We start from the raw sequence: 17,674 nt of genomic DNA, 5'->3' as shown, positions 1-17,674 counted from the left end.
AGCTGCAGTGAATCTTAATTTGCAAATGGTAGAGTTCGCCGGCGTATAATATTTGACGCAATTCCAAAATCTTTTATAATCTAACTAAACACAGCGAGGGATTTATTTCTGTTTTGTGTACTTTCTGATCTTCTTTTAGCATTTAAGGGATGAAAAGGCTAGAAAAAAGAAGTACTCCATGGGTAGTTCTCTCCCCCCCCCCCCCCCCCCCCCCCCCCCCCCCCCACAACCAAAAAAAAAAAGAAAAAATAATAATAATAATAAAGAAGGGTAGGTCTCTACATTGTTACGGAGTTCAAATAGGCAGGCAGGCAATAAAAAGCAGTAAGAACTCAACAGCAGTACTTAATAATAATATCTAACAACAAGAATGAATGAATGGAAACTTAAAATAGACAAACAGAGTACTGTCGGAGCCGCGAACTGGAAGCTGTAGTACCCTTAAAAGAGTAGAGGAACGGCTAAAAGAAAAGAACCGATCCATGGATTCAGTGGCCTTAATTACGATTTAAGTAATGGCGTTAATTATTTCAACCTACCTAGCAAGGCTTCTAATCTAAATGCCTAAAATTATCCAGATGACCGGCAAAAATTTTCAATCTTCATACATACATGATACATCCCTCCAGTTCAATCTTCATACGTTTCTTTCTAGTGATCTTTCTGCATTCTGATCAATTCCCTCGAAGTTGTGCCTGTGTGTGTGTACTTGTGTAAAAATAATATATATATATATATATTTTTTGGGGTTTCGTGTTATACAAATCTCTGGCAACCGTGATCCTGTGTGACATCGTCTGCGCAGCGTTAATTCTTATCTGCCTGTTTTATATGTATGTTGAATCAAGCCGTCTTCAACATGGTTCAAAGTCTCGGCCGAGACCGAGATGACTCGGCCAAGTCGTCACCGTCTCGGCCTCTACCGATACGATACCGTGACGAAACGATACCGAAATACTTGACTCGCCGAGAAATCGGCCGAGTCGTCACCGCGACGGATTGACTCGGCCGAGTTACACCGAGTCACTCCGAGTTATCCCGAGTCAAGACGAGAAATCAACCGAGTCACACCGCGACGGATTGACTTAGCAGTTTCTTTTGCTATTTTTTAATTATTTTTATTTAGCATACATTTTTACATTATTAACAATTTTTAGAATATTAAATACTTTAAAATTTGCGTCTCACCGAGACCGCGACTGATCTGCCGAAACCGATGTGAAACGTTCCGGGCCGCGACCGCGACCGCGACCGTGACTTTGAACCATAGTCTTCAATGAAGAAATACAGCGTCACTGTCATCATATAACGCGACGGACATCTTCGGTTAATAAATTGAAGTCGTATCCATCACGGTAGTTGTATCGATGGTACGTACGTACGTACGTCCATTTTACACGCATGGATGTGTGTGTATATATATATATATATATGTATGTATGTATATCCGTGTTTCTGAGAGCTCAACAAATTAGGTAGAGTTGTGTATTAAATTGTCATGAAGGTCCATAACAACTCAGCCACTGTCGACTGGAAACATTACCAATTTGGCATGCAGATGAATGACTTCTCAATTGTACTTTGAAGTTTGCCTCTCTCTCTCTCTCTCGAAAAAGTCTGCGTCGATAGAAATCAAACTGGACCGCTTGTGGCAAAATTCAATGTTATGTTATGATGAGATGACTAAAGAGAGGGTAGATGAATATAACTCAGGACACTGCCTTGACGTCTTCGAATTCTGCTAGCATTGCTTTTGCGAATGATAAATGACACCATGCTTCTCTTTCGTTTATAAGCTTTTTTTATGGGTACGAAGGTTGGGGCAAATTCCAACCTTAAAGCTTTTAATGCTATAGTTAACCCCACCCCACCACCCTCAACCCGGAGCAACCTGCAAAATGATAAATGACACCATGCTTCTCTTTCGTTTTTTAAGCTGTTAATGGATACGAAGGTTGGGACAAATTCCGGGTAGACCTTAAATTCGAAATCGGACCACAGTGGTCCTGAGTTCCATTTTCATACGTATTTTGTTTTGAATGCTCGGGAAGTCACGTGGTCCAATTTCCAACGTCTGGACAGTAATATGAAACCCAGCATCAAACTCTTTTGCAATGCAAGTAAAGTATTTCAATTTCATGTATACATGTGTTTAGAATCGGCAAAAGTCGGTATAGTTTTCCTCGCGGAAAGAAGAGAAAGGGGAGATTTTATATCGATGAAGGGCGAGCCATGCTCCGCAGAATCACTTAATTTAGGCGATGGCCAACTTCCAAAAATCGGGGCTCTGTAGAAAAATTCTACCAACTGCTTCTTATTCAGGCTATCCTGTATTATGGTCAATTGTTTATTAGGTATTCCATTTGGATGACAAAAATTTGACAGCAACCCCAAATGTTTTCTTTTTGAAACAGTAGCCAAGCTTGTACTAGTTTACATGGTGGATGTTAATACTCTTTTAACGTAGTGGATGCGAAAAGCTGTTCCATTTTAATGCTAATGTTAGTGGGCTCATTAATTTCAGCCAAATATTAGTGCTGCCATGTGCATCTCCATCCAGTAAACTGTAAAGATGTGCGTCCTTTTCCAAGGAGAGTGCCTACAGACAAAATAAAAATGAACCCATGAAAACTAGTAGTAGAAATATCCTTTTTGTTGTAGAGCCACGAATTGAAAAATTAGCTCATCCTTTTTAAGCTAGAGCGTAGGGTGGTGCAAAGGAGAGTAACACAATTTTCGTCATGTAAGACTTAACTCATCTCCATCATCAAGTTTAGAATCACAATCACCAGTTCTTGAAGATCAGGAAAGGAAGAACTCAGAACTCATCTCTACACTAGGGGTGCTGTCGAGTCAAGTCGAGCTCGAGTAGTGCACTACTCAAGCTTGGCTCGAGGCAAAATAACTAAGCTCGAGCTCGAGCTCGTCAAGCTTTTAAAATTCGAGCTCGACCTCAATTTATGGAACTCGAGCTTGAGTTTAATTAAATGTAATTAATTCAAATCAAGCTCAATCGAGCTTATTCGAGTTCAATTAAGCCTAATCAAGCTCAAGTAATAAAAATTAATATTTTATATATAATTTTAAATAAAAGACATTATTGACATTTCAAAAAAATTTTGGTTTCCCGTTTTGGGTAACTTAAAAAGTTGAGGAGGAAAGGAAGATTACCCATTCTAAGGCGAGACAAAAAGGTTTTTTTTTTTTTTTTCTTTCCGGACTTAAAAGAAAAGTAATGAAGAAACAAGAGATCGAGTATACAAATGGAGTCGTCTCTGATTTCTGAATCCCAAGGAGAATCTTCCGCACACACAGTGAGCAGAAAGGTGTAGAAAAGGAAGGGGGGGGGGTGGGGAGAAGGGTATGTATTAATGACCTTGGATTCCCTCGGCAGCGTGTCGGGCTGAGAGTGGAATGGCTTGGCAGCATTGGTTCGTAGCGACCAAAGAGAGTATTATTTGGTGGGGTCTGGGATGGACGCAATGTACTTACAAAACTAGCAGTTACGTCTTTCAACTCCCTCAAAATGAGGGTACTGTCTATCTCCTGTTAGCACATGTCGAATCACAAGGAGCCAATTTCCCAATGTGGCGACGCATCTATCTTATCCTGTTTGTAATTTGAATCACAATCTGTTGCTCGCTGTCTTCGTAGAAATACAGGAGAGAATGGATGACCAAACTACAATCTTCTACCCTACCCTTCATTATCCTCAAACCAACTCAGAAGCCAATGGCAAACCTGTGACTTTAGACTATGACCAAGACCTGAATACAGTTTAGCTATCCAGACTCTAAATCTGTGCCCAAATAACCAATGATAAAATTTCCTAACTTGTCATTTGAACCTCACAATTTTGGAAACGCAATGCTTCTTGTCTAGCTCTAAACTCCCCCTCCACCCAGCAGGGCAAGATAGCAAGGTAATCCATTATAAAAATCATTAACCTTTTGTACAATTTGAGTTAACTTTCATGGGAGGTCAAGCCAAGCAGAAAAGTTCTCTCTGAATTGGCTGGTACGGCGTTTAGCATCTTTTCAAGCTTAATTTCTACAATGCAACCAAACTCAACAGAAAGATGGGGATTTAAGGATGAATGATCTCTGACAATCGCGCTCCCATTTTACTTCCATAATTGTATCACCATCAAGACTAAAGTCTAAAAATGCATTCTGCCATCAAAACGTGAATCGCTCCACAAAGGAGTACTGCCAATTACGACAGATCAGGGCTCTCCAACAATATTCCACCCGATATTTAACAGTTTTATACATGAGGCAAGCAAAATAAAGACAAACTTCTGTAGGCATTTTAATGTGTCGCCATCATGTATAATTGTTTCTTCATTTGTTCAGAGGTATGCATTTCAATTTTGTAATCTTTCAAATTACTGAAACCCCTAAACTAATTCCTTTTCTATGAAAAAATTGGTAAACAATATGGGAATTCTTACATATTAGAGGGCTTTCTTGACTTCGAAGAAGGCAGGACGCTCCTTGTGTGCAGCTCCAACATCATCTGGAGATGCCACAGCAACCACCACCCCTTTATCTTTAACAGCCTCAATTACAGCAGCAAATTCTCTAAAATCACTCAACCTTTGCAAAAGGATACCATATTAGATGAATTAGCTAATGAGATGGAGCATACAGAAAAAATCTAAAGATGTAGCCCTTGGCTAAATTGCTACAGAAATCTATAGCTAGATGCTTCAAGTTCTTCTATGGTGGTGCATAAACAGACCTTCCCATTAATGTCTGTCTCAATTATGGAGACTTTACCTGGTAGATAGGATCTCTTCTCTTCTCCTTTGCCTTTCTTCTTCTGTTATTCCCAGTAGATGCCGTAGTAAACTAAAAGAAGCAAAATAGTTAACAATAATGCCAATCAATATGAGATTCAAAGGAAGGATAAGATAAAGTTAAAAGGAACAATGAGGCCTGCAGAAGAAAATTCAATTCTATTTATGAGGTCAAATATCATGTCACAACATTTCTCGCAAAGCTAGTAAACAAAGATGTGATCATAGTCCATTATGTCATTGAAAGACATGTATTTCCTGTATACTTTATTGTCTTGAGGAGAATATCTTGGACAAGATAGAAATTCTGCCCATCACTGGTGTTTTTACAACCACATAGAGAGTTGGCAAAGCACGTACCTACTATATCCTTTGGCATCAGGTAGCTGGTATGAATCTACATCTCCTATGGTCCCAATTATTGCCTTGGTCAAACTATCATCATCCATCTCTAATTGTCTTAAAAAATCACTTGTTCCATCATACACTTCAAGCGTCTTTAACAAATTAGGGTCGCGATAAGATAGAAATGAGAAGACTCCTGAATAAAGAATTTCATAGTTAAACATTAGATTTATGAAGCTAACAATAGGATGCAGCTACACATGAACGCCTATGTCTGTACCTGAGTGTGTGTCAAAATCACAAAATCCACCATAAGCTCCTCCACTAACTCGTACACGGTCCCACAACCATGTATTACTGATGTACCTAGATATCACGTATGAACTCCCTTTAAGCTGATATCCAGCATCGTACAGATTTGCTGCTTTTCCAACATAATTTACCTAGATACATAGTATCATAAAAGCTAAAAAATAAATATTCCAATAAAAGCATAAACCCAATAGCTGAATTTAACATGACTAGTACATCTAACCTGAGTAGGTATCACAATGGCTTCATTTGTTGAAGGAAGTCGCGCACTCCAAGCAAATGATTCAACTGAGGAAGAGCGAGGAAGCAAATCGAGGAAGTTGCTGATATATTTTTCTGCACTTGCAAGATTTTTTCCATCTGCAGTGAGATTTATTAGGCATCTGTCTTTTGAAAACAGGGAATTCCTGATCTCCTCAAGTGAGGAGGCAATTTCAGGCCATTCATTGTCAACCTTCTCTTCAAGACCTCGCAGAAATTCAAGGTAGCTGCAATCATTACAGATAACAGACTCATTAAATCCATTTTTCATAGAGAACCACTTTCTCCCTCTACAAGTTAAAATTTAAAACCTCAACAAATCAAAAACCTACAATGCTCAACAAGATAAACAAAAGCATGTGACATTTCACCACATCCATACCAAAAGAAGCTACAGTAATGAGCTAATCCAGCAAAGAGTTGTTTAAAGTACTAAGTTCACAGAACTTAGAAATGCAGAACAGGAGGAGCAAAGCTTAAAAAGGGATGTAACATGCTACAACAATTCTTAAATGAGTAATGGTACTAAATATTTACAAGGCACAAAGTTGACAATTATAGAAGTAGAAATGCAAAATAAATGAAGACATTCAATTGTATCACCTGACACCACCCATTTGTTCCGCGATCCATCCAGCAGCATTAAGCTTCGCATCCATCCTAGAAGCCGCAATACCATGACCACTTCCTCTCAACCGATTCTACAGCAAACAACTTGCAAGGTTAACAAGTAGAACAGAAATCATATATTGTGCAATGACCTTGATAGATACCTCCATTCTTGCTTTGCTTTGAGTGACAAATTGCTTAAAACGCTTTTGGTCTGTGAGTTGGACATCTTGAAGAAGGCGGTTCATCTACAAATAACCAATTCATGATCTTTGTCAGTTGATTGTCCAAAGGCCACTGGTTGCTCAAAAGTGAATTTGCTTTACAACAAGTTTATGATTATTAAAAAGATTTTGATTATGACATCTTGACTCCTGATGATTTTGAAATCACAAATAGACTCCTTTGTCTTCTCCCTCAAATTTCAAAAGCACCCGTGATGAAAAAAAGAATGTTAAATAAAAACCCCAATTAGCCATTGTCATATTTAGAAACTTAGTAGAAACAGGTCCATTGATCATTTTTTGTGAAAAGGAAGTGCCTGACAATGAAAGATGAATGAACACTACCAAATGTTAGGCACTCTTTCATTCTCAGACACAGTTTACAACAATGAACAGAAATTACTCTCCAGTTGCCAACATGAGAAAAGGATTTTACCAAGTTAAAAAGGTCCTCAGTTCGTGAGGACATGGCTTTCCCTCGAACTACCATGTGAGTACATGGATGCTCCTTGCCCTGCACTGATGATGTGAATGGGTAGATTGATATGCCTCCAGTTTTTCTTCCAATCAATTGGTTTAGTTGTACAAAGTCCATATCCTTTGTGCCCATCTCCTTTAGTGCCTGACTGTTTAACACATTACATGGAAGATTAGAGCAACCAGTACAGAGACTGAGAAATCCAGAAACCAGTTTCAAGATTACCTACCAAGTATAAATCCTAAAAAGTTGACCTTTCTGTTAAACTTAAATACCATTTTTGACCTGTAAGTTGCCTATTTCACGCTTAAAAATCTCACCAAGGTTTAGATCGCAAAGTCTAAATTGCCTCTTTCACTATGCTAGGGGATTAGTTGCCCTTAAACCCCAAAAAAAAGGGTTACCTGCAACTCACTCCAGCTATAAAAGAGACACGAAAAACTGGTTGCTTGACACAGAAAAGTGCAGCCACAAAGGCAACCCAGTCAAGGCCAACGTGGAAAGTCTCAGAAAGCCTAGTTGTGCACAGCCTTTCTTTGACAAATAGAAGGCTTCATTCATTAACTCCATGACTTTTGTAGGTTACAATAAAGTGAAGCCTTATTAAAATGGGAGAAAGTATAAGTGTAGCCCAATAGACAAATCCTGTAAAGCTACAGGATTTGCAAATGTATAGTCATGGACATTACTGACCCTGCATAAAGAGCATCTAATTGGTCTGCCATGCTAGTGATAAATAAGTCAAATTGAAGAGACCATACTTTAGCTTAAGGGTTTCCCTTACAACTCAACAGTGACATGTTACCAATATCATGATTATTGAAGCAGCATTAGATATTCAATATAACAAATAATGAGCAGTAAGTCCATGCACCATCTCCAGATGATTTTTCACAGCCTACATTGTTTCAGTTCCTTTCTTGTACTTTCTTCTCTATCTATTTTGTTCTTCTCTTTTATTTATTTATTTTTTATTGAACTTTGTTTTTCTTCTTTCTTCTCTACTAAATTTAAATGGCCATCTCAAGACGTTCAGATAGCCCAAAAAAATGGCAAAAAACTTCAGGAAACTAGATTTTTTAACCTCAAAACCGGCGTAACCTACAATAGGATGATGGGTATCAAATGTACAAAAACACATGGCATAGAAAAGCATCAATTAACCATCCAAACTGGCAACTAACCAGAAAAGTGGAACCAAAGGAAGCAGCTCTTGCTTCAATGAGCTCATGTTAAAGACAACTTCTGCATACAGAACATCATTTGTGAAGAGGTCATGCTGCAAAACTTTTACGCCATTAATATCCCCAACCTGCAATTTGTAAGTTTAGTAATGGGTTAAGAAAGTAATGCATATAAATATTATCAACTTCACCATCAACTGGGTTATCATCACCTCAGTGGGCACATATGTAGGTTTTTTAGGGATATCTTCGAGAGAGAGGCTTGGTACGCTTTTTAGAGCTTCTGGTGGATCAGGGGTTTCCTGCTTCAACCGCAACTCCTCTGTTGCACGTGCCAGCTCAGCAAGATCCTCCTGTGTCATGCTTGCTTTGACTTTGTTTAAGATCTGCTTCTCTGCTTCTTCATCATGAAAAGCTTTCTCAGGATCGGGCTGTCACAACCCAAATTGTTCTTTATTTCCGTCATACAAACTTTAAAAGTATATTATCCAAAGCCTATAACCTTTTTGTTAGTGAGAGGTCACCTGCATTTCAACAGTTACCCGGTGTGGATTCTTCAACATAAACCTTTCTATTAGTGGAGAAAAAACAGCTTTGGAGCCTTCCTCTGCTAATCTTGCTTTCAAGTTCATTAGAGGCTTCTGATATTGTAATGGTTCAAAAGGATCCATATCATAAATCCATTTTCCCTGCAAAAAGGGGATCCCAAAACAGAAAATAAACAATAAATTAGAGGTCAAGAAAAACACAGAATGGTAAAACCCAAGTTGGATTATTCAAGAAGTGCATCCTTACAATGGCACGAAGCATCAGGGCTAAGCCACGCGGGAATGAGCCAGTGTTATTTTCTCTAAGAGAGAACTCAATCGTGTTCAATGATGCTTCCACAGCATCTGAATCGAAACCATCCTCTTCTAATTGTTTTAAACACTTCATGATTAGTTCTTCTACCTTTTGAATGTTATCTTCCTGGACACCCTTCAGTCCAATACTAAACTGGGGCTGAAGGAGCTCATCTTCAATCCCACCCCCAACAAGAGCCTCCCCTAAACCACTTTCCAGCAGAATTTTTCTCAAAGGAGAAGCAGGGGTGCCAATTAGTAGATGGTCCAAAAAAGCCATGGCAAGCTCAGTTTCCAAGTCTAGTGGCTTCTCAGAGAGTAGCCAATTAAGGCAAACCATGTGCTTCTTCTTCAAATCATCGCCTTCTGCAACAGGATATTTCTCAACAATCCTAACTGGCTCTGAAAATAATTTCTGTGGTTGAATTATTGATTCATTAGGAGCTGAACTTGCATCAAACATGTCTAGGTATTCTGCATCCAGAAAATGGAACATCAGATATTTAAGTGTTACTGAAGAGAAGTGCTACTTTCAAAGAAGATTAAGCACATGATAACACCCCCTTAGCTAACTTGCAGAGAAATTTAGCATTACTATCTTGGTATTTAAGGTGAATTTTCACCGTAAATTAATATGGGATGTGCTAACAAGGAAGAATAACTTCATTGGAGGAATAAAATTTGAAGGTTGTAAGTTAAAGCATTTTAAGGAGATAAAGTCATATTCTCATGCACATCAAAACCATCAATTCAACTTGCCACCTCCCAAAAGGCCAGAGTTAGACATATAATTAGCAAATTACCTGGTGTTAAATATGAAAAACAGGAAATGCATAACAAGGGCTCGCAAAAATAGGATACAGCGTCATCAAGACATCTTGGGTAATTAAATAAACAAAAATATGCACCACCATATTCATTCTGCATGAGTAAAAAAAGTATTTATATGCATATAATACCTCAAAACAGCGAGCTGAGCCCATTTTCGGATATTGGAGGGAGTTTATGTCAATTTTTTTGAGGAACATTATACATGATCCTACTGTAGATGGAGTAAATCTTTTAACAATAAAAGAAAATATCTCAAGGGCACCAACAAGTTCATTTTGTCCAATAGTTAGTCGTAGACTACCAAAGTTGCGTTTATAAAATTGTAAAACTGATCCAATAAGGTGTCCAGTGCTTTTTTCCTTGAGGAAAAAATAAAAGATTGCATGGTGAGAATTATAATCCCATTTGGCTCAAAAAGTGTCTGCTAAGTAATCAACAAATTTCCAAACATGTCAAAGAGTGACTTGATATTTCCTATTTGGAGCAAACACACATCAAAATGTGGTCAGAGGCTTTTACATACAAATGACTCAAAAGGATTGATAGCGTTAAACGAATCAAGATGTATTGTTCATCCAGGTACACCACAGCTAACTCTTTTCTCATGAATTTAAGAATTTAGATACTAAGTTTAATGAATCGAAGAAATTAGCATAACACAAATTCAAGTCCTTCTCTATAATATGTGCGCTTCCCACGATGGGTATAAAGTACAAGGAAATTATCTTGTTATTTGACCAGCATAAACTAGGACCCATCAGATTTTCCTGTTGGTCCAAATTTGGCAAAAGCAATAAGAATATATTCTCTCAAGGTAGCTAGAAAATGAACACCACAAAAACAACATTTCACAAACCAGATCCAGAAAAACTAATGAATAAGAAGTAAAAACAGCACCACTTAAAATACGTAGGCGTTCGTTTGGGTCATCATCTCCATAGAACCATATCTTGGCATTGCTGGGATGGTAATATTTGCGATGAAACTCCTGCATAAGAAACTTATAGATCAATATGCAACAGACATGAAGTTATTGTTTTCACTACTCATCTTAACTCCATGCAGTAAATGCACAGGCATGAAAGTAACATAATAGGTATACACATGGACAAATTAGTATACATATTCACATCCAGCCAGGCATCTATGCAAAAAGGAAGTTTGAGGCCTTAGACATTCCATCTACCAAAACCAACATGTTGATCACAAATGAGTCATTTATGGGGAATCTTCACCTGGCATGAGGCTACTCATGTTTGTTTCCATGTGAATATGTACACATATATGGATAAGATACTAACTTTTTAAGCGCTAATTTTTCTGCCCTCAGTGTGAGCTTTGCAGCACTTTGCCAGCAAAAAATATGTTCTGTCTGCTAATTGATACTTTTATCCACTAAAAGTAAGCCAGAAACTAGAAACATTCTAGTTTCTGCAAGGGTAAAGGATCATTCATGTTCGAAGGTCCCCTCTTTATAAAGCATGTGTGAAAATCATGAACTAAGCCGTTCAATTAATCATCTGATTGGTATAACTAAGCTTTTTTGAAGCTTGCAACAAATCGAAGTTAACACTGTTGGTCCAAATTAAGCCATCCAACTCAGCATTCTCCTGGAACTTAATTATCACATTCTCTTTAGAAATGTAGAAATGAAAATAATTCTCATGGCATACCAATGTTCAAAAGTTCAAAATACTTTTCCAAATAATGGACCGCTAGCAGCAGTTATTTAAGGTAATTATCTCAGGCGCACAAGAAAAGGAGACGGTGGTTTTCATTCAACTGATTAAGAAACAGGCATCAAAATTATTATATCGTACAATCTACTAAGTACAATTGATATCGTGTAAGATACTTATGTCATAAGATAGAGCTTCAAACAGCCAAAGAATGCTGTCAATATGATAATTCATTTGCTTCTTTATGCTTTATAAACTATTACATGCTTTCATTAAGAAAAAAACAAAAATGTAGTGGCACCCAGTAAAATACATCTCATAAGCAAAAAAGTCACTTGAAAAGAAATATTTAACGCGGGAAATAGGAGCAGGACGCTGAGAAAACCTTAAACTCCTCAAATGTTAGCTTGGGAATAACTTGAGGGTCACCACCACTATCAACACCATATGTATTGTCTGGGAAAAGAGCCTGCAACCACCAAAGTGAAAGATTAACATTACAAATGCTCAAGACAATAATTATTGCATTTACGGTACAGAATACAGTTAGCAATTCAGCAGAACTATTCAAGCAAATAGTATCATGACAGAATACTCAAAAGTCCAAGCACAAAAGCATTCCTTCCAGAAAAGCAAGAAAATAGAATGAGGAGAAGAGTGATGTAGCTCACCTGCTGGGAAGTCCTGCCTAGGATGTTATCAGGCTGGGAATAAACACCTTTCATTTCATTGAAGACAACACCTGAGTTTGACAATGCCATAAGTTTGTCGGTTGTCATTTGAAGCTGTAGCTTCATGCTTTTTTAAGTAACATTATAAGGACATGAAAAAGAATGCATTTCATATTCCAATCTGAAAATTAACTTCTGAAAGGATCAATAACTAAAACAATTTGACATGATTCAAATAGTGTTCTATGAACCTTTAAATGTTATATCGTCCGAAGGGTCATTCAGCTCATAATGCCACCCCTCTTGTTGAAATATCTGGAGATTGTCCGCACATTGAGGAAAAAAGACAGCATCTAAATATACATCAACCAAATTATAAAAGTCCTGTTTTGACAGTGAAACCATTTACCATCAGTTGGGAATAAGAACAACAAAAAACAAATATAAGTTCTCAAAGAAACTTGATGAAATTTTCAGACCTTTGTATTTGTTGAAGCTACTGGATAGCAAGTCCTATCTGGGTAGGTAAATGCATTTAAAAACGTATGCAAACTCCCTTTTAATAACTCAACAAATGGTTCTTTCAAGGGATACTTTCTTGAACCACACAGGACACTGTGCTCCAAGATGTGAGGAATTCCTGTAGAATCCTTCCTGCATCAAAATTTTCAAGACATGAATAAGGGTAATTTCTTGATTCCAATAAAGAACCATTGACATTATTCATCACTCAACATATAGTGCTGCTACTTATTATAGATTAGAACTGTGATGCACTATCTGATGCTGAACAAAAGCATGGACATGTTCAAGGAGTACAGCCAAAGAAGTTGCAGCACTGTGCAGATTGACAAAACACTATCTTCTTCCATCTCCAAGTGACAAAAATGAACATGAAAACAGAATGCAATTGTACAAGGGACTGTCCAACCAACAGATATCTTGCATTAGCAGATGCAAAACGATGTGTTTCACAAATAACCTTTTACTGAAAGCTTGCTTCCACATGCTCTAGTTTGTAAAATTCCTCAACAAGGATCGCCAATTTGACCTCTCTTGACATCTTTAGCTCTAATTTCATGCAAACATTCAATCAATCCGTGTCATGCATGATAGTAGGAAAATATGCTCCTACTTGCTTCCTCAGCAAAACCACAAACTACAAAATATATATGCCTCAATTAATTCACCCTCATAACTCATCACTACATAAATACTACGAATCATCATAAATCATGACAGGCCCAACCAGTCCAAAGTACAGATGGAAAATTGCGTAGATAAGCCAGATAATAAAAAGCGCATTGGGTGATGCGATACATAGGTAGATGAAAAAAAAATACGAGCTAAATAGCATTTACTCATCCTTACGGAGGTGTCCGGAAGACAATGCCAAAGCATTTGTTCTCATCGTCATTTGAAATCGACATAATTTCAGCTCCCGTCTTCCTGTGCTTATACAAAATAGCTCGCGATTTACACTCCTCAATAAACTGCTCCGACACCTTATCAAAACCAAGCTTGTCAGCCACATCATCATCCGCGCCAAGCATCTCTACAGTAGCATCCACAGATTAAAAGGATAAAACTAAATTCCAGCAGCAAAACATACCAATTAACAAAACGGGGATTGAGTTTAAAAACAAAAAAAAAACAATAAAATTAAATTAAATGCCTGGAGAGGACTGTGGTGCTGATGTGGCAATAGCTCTGATGGAGTAAGGGGAGAAGTCTCTTCGGAAATGAAGTGAAGGATGTGAGACAGCGGTGAGCAAGGGAAGGTGATGACGGCACGGGAGAATCGATCGTTGCTGAGTTTTTGCAAGTGGACGGTGTCGTTTAGGAGAGAAGCGTGGTAATCGGTGTAAAGAACGGCAGAATATTCTGGAGCCAGCGAGCTGAGAAGTAGAAGAAAGAGAGCGTAAAAGAGCCGCTCTCTCCATGAGAAGGAAAGAAGATAACACTGTGTGAGGAGATAGAGGAGTCGGAAGACAGGAGTTAGGGAAGAGCGGAGGAGAATGAAAATCAGTTTAGGGGTTTCTGTGAAAGGGAGGGAAAATAAATAAAATATCAAGGAAACAAACGAGGGCGAACCGGAGAGAGGATAGATGTGTGGTGAGTGGTGACTTGGGCAATAAGAAGAAAAACAAGGGGCACAAGTACTATTGAGGGGTGTGTTTTGATAATAGGCTACTTGAAATATTTTTTTTTTTAAATACCATAACAATTTTTTTATTTAATATAAATGAGATAAAAAAATAAATAAAAAAATATGTTAATAATACAAACAAATAAATTTTAACAATTAATTTCCTGTCCCACCAATCTTCGCCCCCTTCTCCCTTCTCCATCTTCGGGGCTTTCTACTTGTACAACGTTCTTTTTTTTTTTTTTTTTTGTGCTCCTTGTGTATGCGTCTCGCTCTTCCCAAATCAAACAGACGACTGCAACTCAAGCACAAAAAAATCAATTTCTAGTCTCTAGTAAGCAGTATAATCAATAGTGCTAGTTGCAGGCAATTCTTTTCATGTTGAGAAGAAAATATTTTAAAATTAAAGTAAAAAGAAGGTTGTGAAAAATCTGTCCTGAGCAAATTATGGGAAAAAAGTATTTATTAATATATAAATTTGATCATATCCATTTATTATACTACCATTCATCAAATGCACGGGCTGTCATTATAAATTTGTGCACCCCCACATGAAAAATTTTTGTAGCTCCGACAATGTGGAAAAAGAGAGTATTTCCCAGTAGCACTAATTTACAATTTAATTTGATGAATGATGAGATCTCGTGCGAGTTACAGTTGCGCCTGTTCATGTCCGTCCTCTCCCTCTAACATAGTAATATAGAACATAATAATAGAATAGTTAGTCTCCCCCTAACATAATCAATAATCTATCTTGTTCATTCGTCACTGCTTAGCTCATTCATCATGGCAAAAGCCAGTAGCAGTTAATGCAGAAACATTCACACCTGCAACGGGTAAGCCACTAAGGTCCAAAAGAAAAGCAAGCAGAAGTCAAGTCTCAACTCGCAAATAATGGCTTGAGAAGCTAAAGCAAGATTGGTCAATAGAAACACCCTGATTGATAATGGTTAACAGGTCCAGCGGGGTGAATGTGAACGCATTTCCTGTACCGAATCACATCATTTATCTCTCACCATTACCGGTGATTATTCCACAAAATACGTATTTTGAAACAAACACTTGCATATGAACTTCAAATAAGTACTTGGAAAGATTTGGGGAATGACAATAATCAAAGTGATCATCCACTTCTTTAAGTGATGCATCTACACATCATTCTTATTATTGATGAAAGCAGCCAACTTCTTCAGCAGCGACAAAGCATTCTCTCCCTTGGGAAAGAACAAATTGAAGACGTGATTTTCCCCTGCAACTTCCACAACCTCCACATCTCCGCCCCACTCACTCTTCTCCAAAGCTTCTTTATAAATCCACCCCCTCTCTTTCAGGATATCCTTTTCCGCAACATAAACCAGCACCCTTTTGCAGCCTAGCCTCGAAAGGTTGGGTTCCATCACAGGATTCACCAATGGATCATCAGCCCCTGCAGATTTTGGGTGAATATAATGCCAGAGGACCTCAACATAGGCCTTCATCTCTAAGTTCTTTAGCTCAACACCGATTGCCTCTTTTCCCCAAAAATAAGGACAGTTGAGAAAAATCCCATCAAGATTGAAGCCGTCCAGTTTCTCCAGTCCAACCCTTAACGCCATGTTATGTGCTAAGTTGCCACCAGCACTATCCCCGCCAAAAAACACGCTATCAAAGTCAACATAATCCCTGAGCCATACCTCAGGACCCTGGCCATTCGAATGAGAGGCAACCCATTTGACTGCAATCCAAGAATCTTCATAAGCAGTAGGTAGAGGGTGCTCGGGGGCGAGCCTATAGTTAATTGAAACTGCGACAACACCAGCCTCTGCAACTACTGCGTTGAGGTGCGTGTGATATGGAGGAGAGAAGGCAGATTCGACCACAAAGCCTCCACCGTGGAAGTAAACTAGAAGAGGAAGTTTTTTATCCTGTCGAGGTGTTTTGGGCAGGTAAAGCCTAGCAGATATGTTTAGTTCTGGTGATATTTGGACATCTTTTGATTCAGTTCCGGTTTCTGGATCCACCGATGCAGCTACAATATCTTTGCCTAATAATCTTTCGACTCGGCCGTCCTTGTATACACGGATCATGGGAGAGAAGTCATGGAGTATCTCAGGTGAGTTTGCAGCCATTGTTGAACAACGGAGAGAGCAATACGGAGGAGTCAGGAAGCAGAATAAAGACAAGCAAATATTTGCAGGTAAGAAACTTGCAATCGTATCCGCAAGTATAGAGAGACTGAAAGATCAAGGTGGTGTGGTGGGGTCGACAATAATTATTTGACTTTTCTGGATTATACCGGATTTGCATTTCGATGCTAAACAAGAGTTGTACATAGTTCCGACAAGCATATTTTAGAATGGAAAATGGGATAATTTTAGAAACCTCTCACATTTATTTCTAGTGATATCACTCAACTTCTCCGAGGTTTTGAAATATCACTTGCCTCTCTTACCAATTTAATAAAATCAAATATCCCAATTAAATGTTATAAATTGATAACAATACCCTTGCACCCTTATTAACTATTTAACCAAAAAAAAAAACAAAAAAAATTTAAACCAAAAAATATAGGTACAAATTAATCAAATTGCTATACAATAATATTAATCTATGTTTCTTTATATCAAGCAGGTAGTAACGTAGGCAAAATAAATTTAGTCAAAGTCAAGCATTTAAATAAATTTTTCTAAGTAATTAATACCTTGATACTTTTTGCGGGATACTTATAAAGAAGTCAACAAATTTTTATAGGAAATATATTGTAATACATGATGTAATTTAAATTATATTGAAATTACAATAATCTCTTCATATGTGTCATTTGCGACATAAATTCTACATATAAAGAATTTTATAAATAAGTTAGGAATAAAAAAATTCATCAAAATATGATCAAAATATCTAGGAGAATACCATTTTTTTGGTTAAAATATCATTCATTATACTAGGTAATAGTTATTGTATATCGCCACAATGACCCGTCATTGCATCGATAACTACACATATTTTTATTTTTTTCATTATTGTTGTAAGCGTCATAAGTAGAATAACATAAGGGTATTATTGGAACAAAAATTTTATCCTTCTTGCATTTCCTCCAAAAAGGCCAAAATGTTACAAAGAAAATGTCAATCTAAGAATGGTAAATGAAATTTTCAAAATCTAAGGAGTTTTAAGTGATATTAAGAGAAATGTTAGGGAAGATTTCAGAAATTATCCCTTGAAAAATTGCAAAGGTTATGTATTTCAATACAAGTAAAGTTTTTTTATCACCCTAATTTAAGTGTTTTTTTTTTTTTTTGTAGACAT

General features: G+C 37.5%; 2 protein-coding genes across 2 annotated transcripts; both read right to left on the bottom strand.

The window, feature by feature from the left end:
• Positions 1–4,412: 4,412 nt before the first annotated feature.
• LOC113726415 (presequence protease 1, chloroplastic/mitochondrial-like) lies at positions 4,413–14,315 on the bottom strand. The gene is made up of 19 exons (XM_027250122.2): positions 13,913–14,315; positions 13,609–13,792; positions 12,717–12,891; positions 12,489–12,621; positions 12,238–12,308; positions 11,952–12,035; positions 10,785–10,875; positions 9,010–9,530; positions 8,739–8,903; positions 8,427–8,645; positions 8,215–8,342; positions 6,989–7,178; positions 6,493–6,576; positions 6,323–6,420; positions 5,682–5,946; positions 5,427–5,589; positions 5,162–5,342; positions 4,782–4,853; positions 4,413–4,598 (listed from the first exon to the last, which is right to left on the bottom strand). The coding sequence occupies exons 1-19, from the start codon at positions 14,178–14,180 to the stop codon at positions 4,457–4,459; spliced, it is 3,234 nt and encodes a 1,077-aa protein (XP_027105923.1). The 5' UTR covers positions 14,181–14,315; the 3' UTR covers positions 4,413–4,456.
• Positions 14,316–15,304: 989 nt separating this feature from the next.
• Positions 15,305–16,624, bottom strand: LOC113726414 (probable carboxylesterase 7). Its single transcript, XM_027250120.2, has one exon. The coding sequence runs from the start codon at positions 16,492–16,494 to the stop codon at positions 15,535–15,537; it is 960 nt and encodes a 319-aa protein (XP_027105921.1). The 5' UTR covers positions 16,495–16,624; the 3' UTR covers positions 15,305–15,534.
• Between the last annotated feature and the right edge of the window lie 1,050 nt (positions 16,625–17,674).

Source organism: Coffea arabica, chromosome 2c, assembly GCF_036785885.1.
Source record: "Coffea arabica cultivar ET-39 chromosome 2c, Coffea Arabica ET-39 HiFi, whole genome shotgun sequence".
NCBI classification, from domain to species: Eukaryota; Viridiplantae; Streptophyta; class Magnoliopsida; order Gentianales; family Rubiaceae; genus Coffea; species Coffea arabica.
Note: the sequence above shows the minus strand (reverse complement) of the source record. Positions and strands in the feature narration are given on the sequence as shown.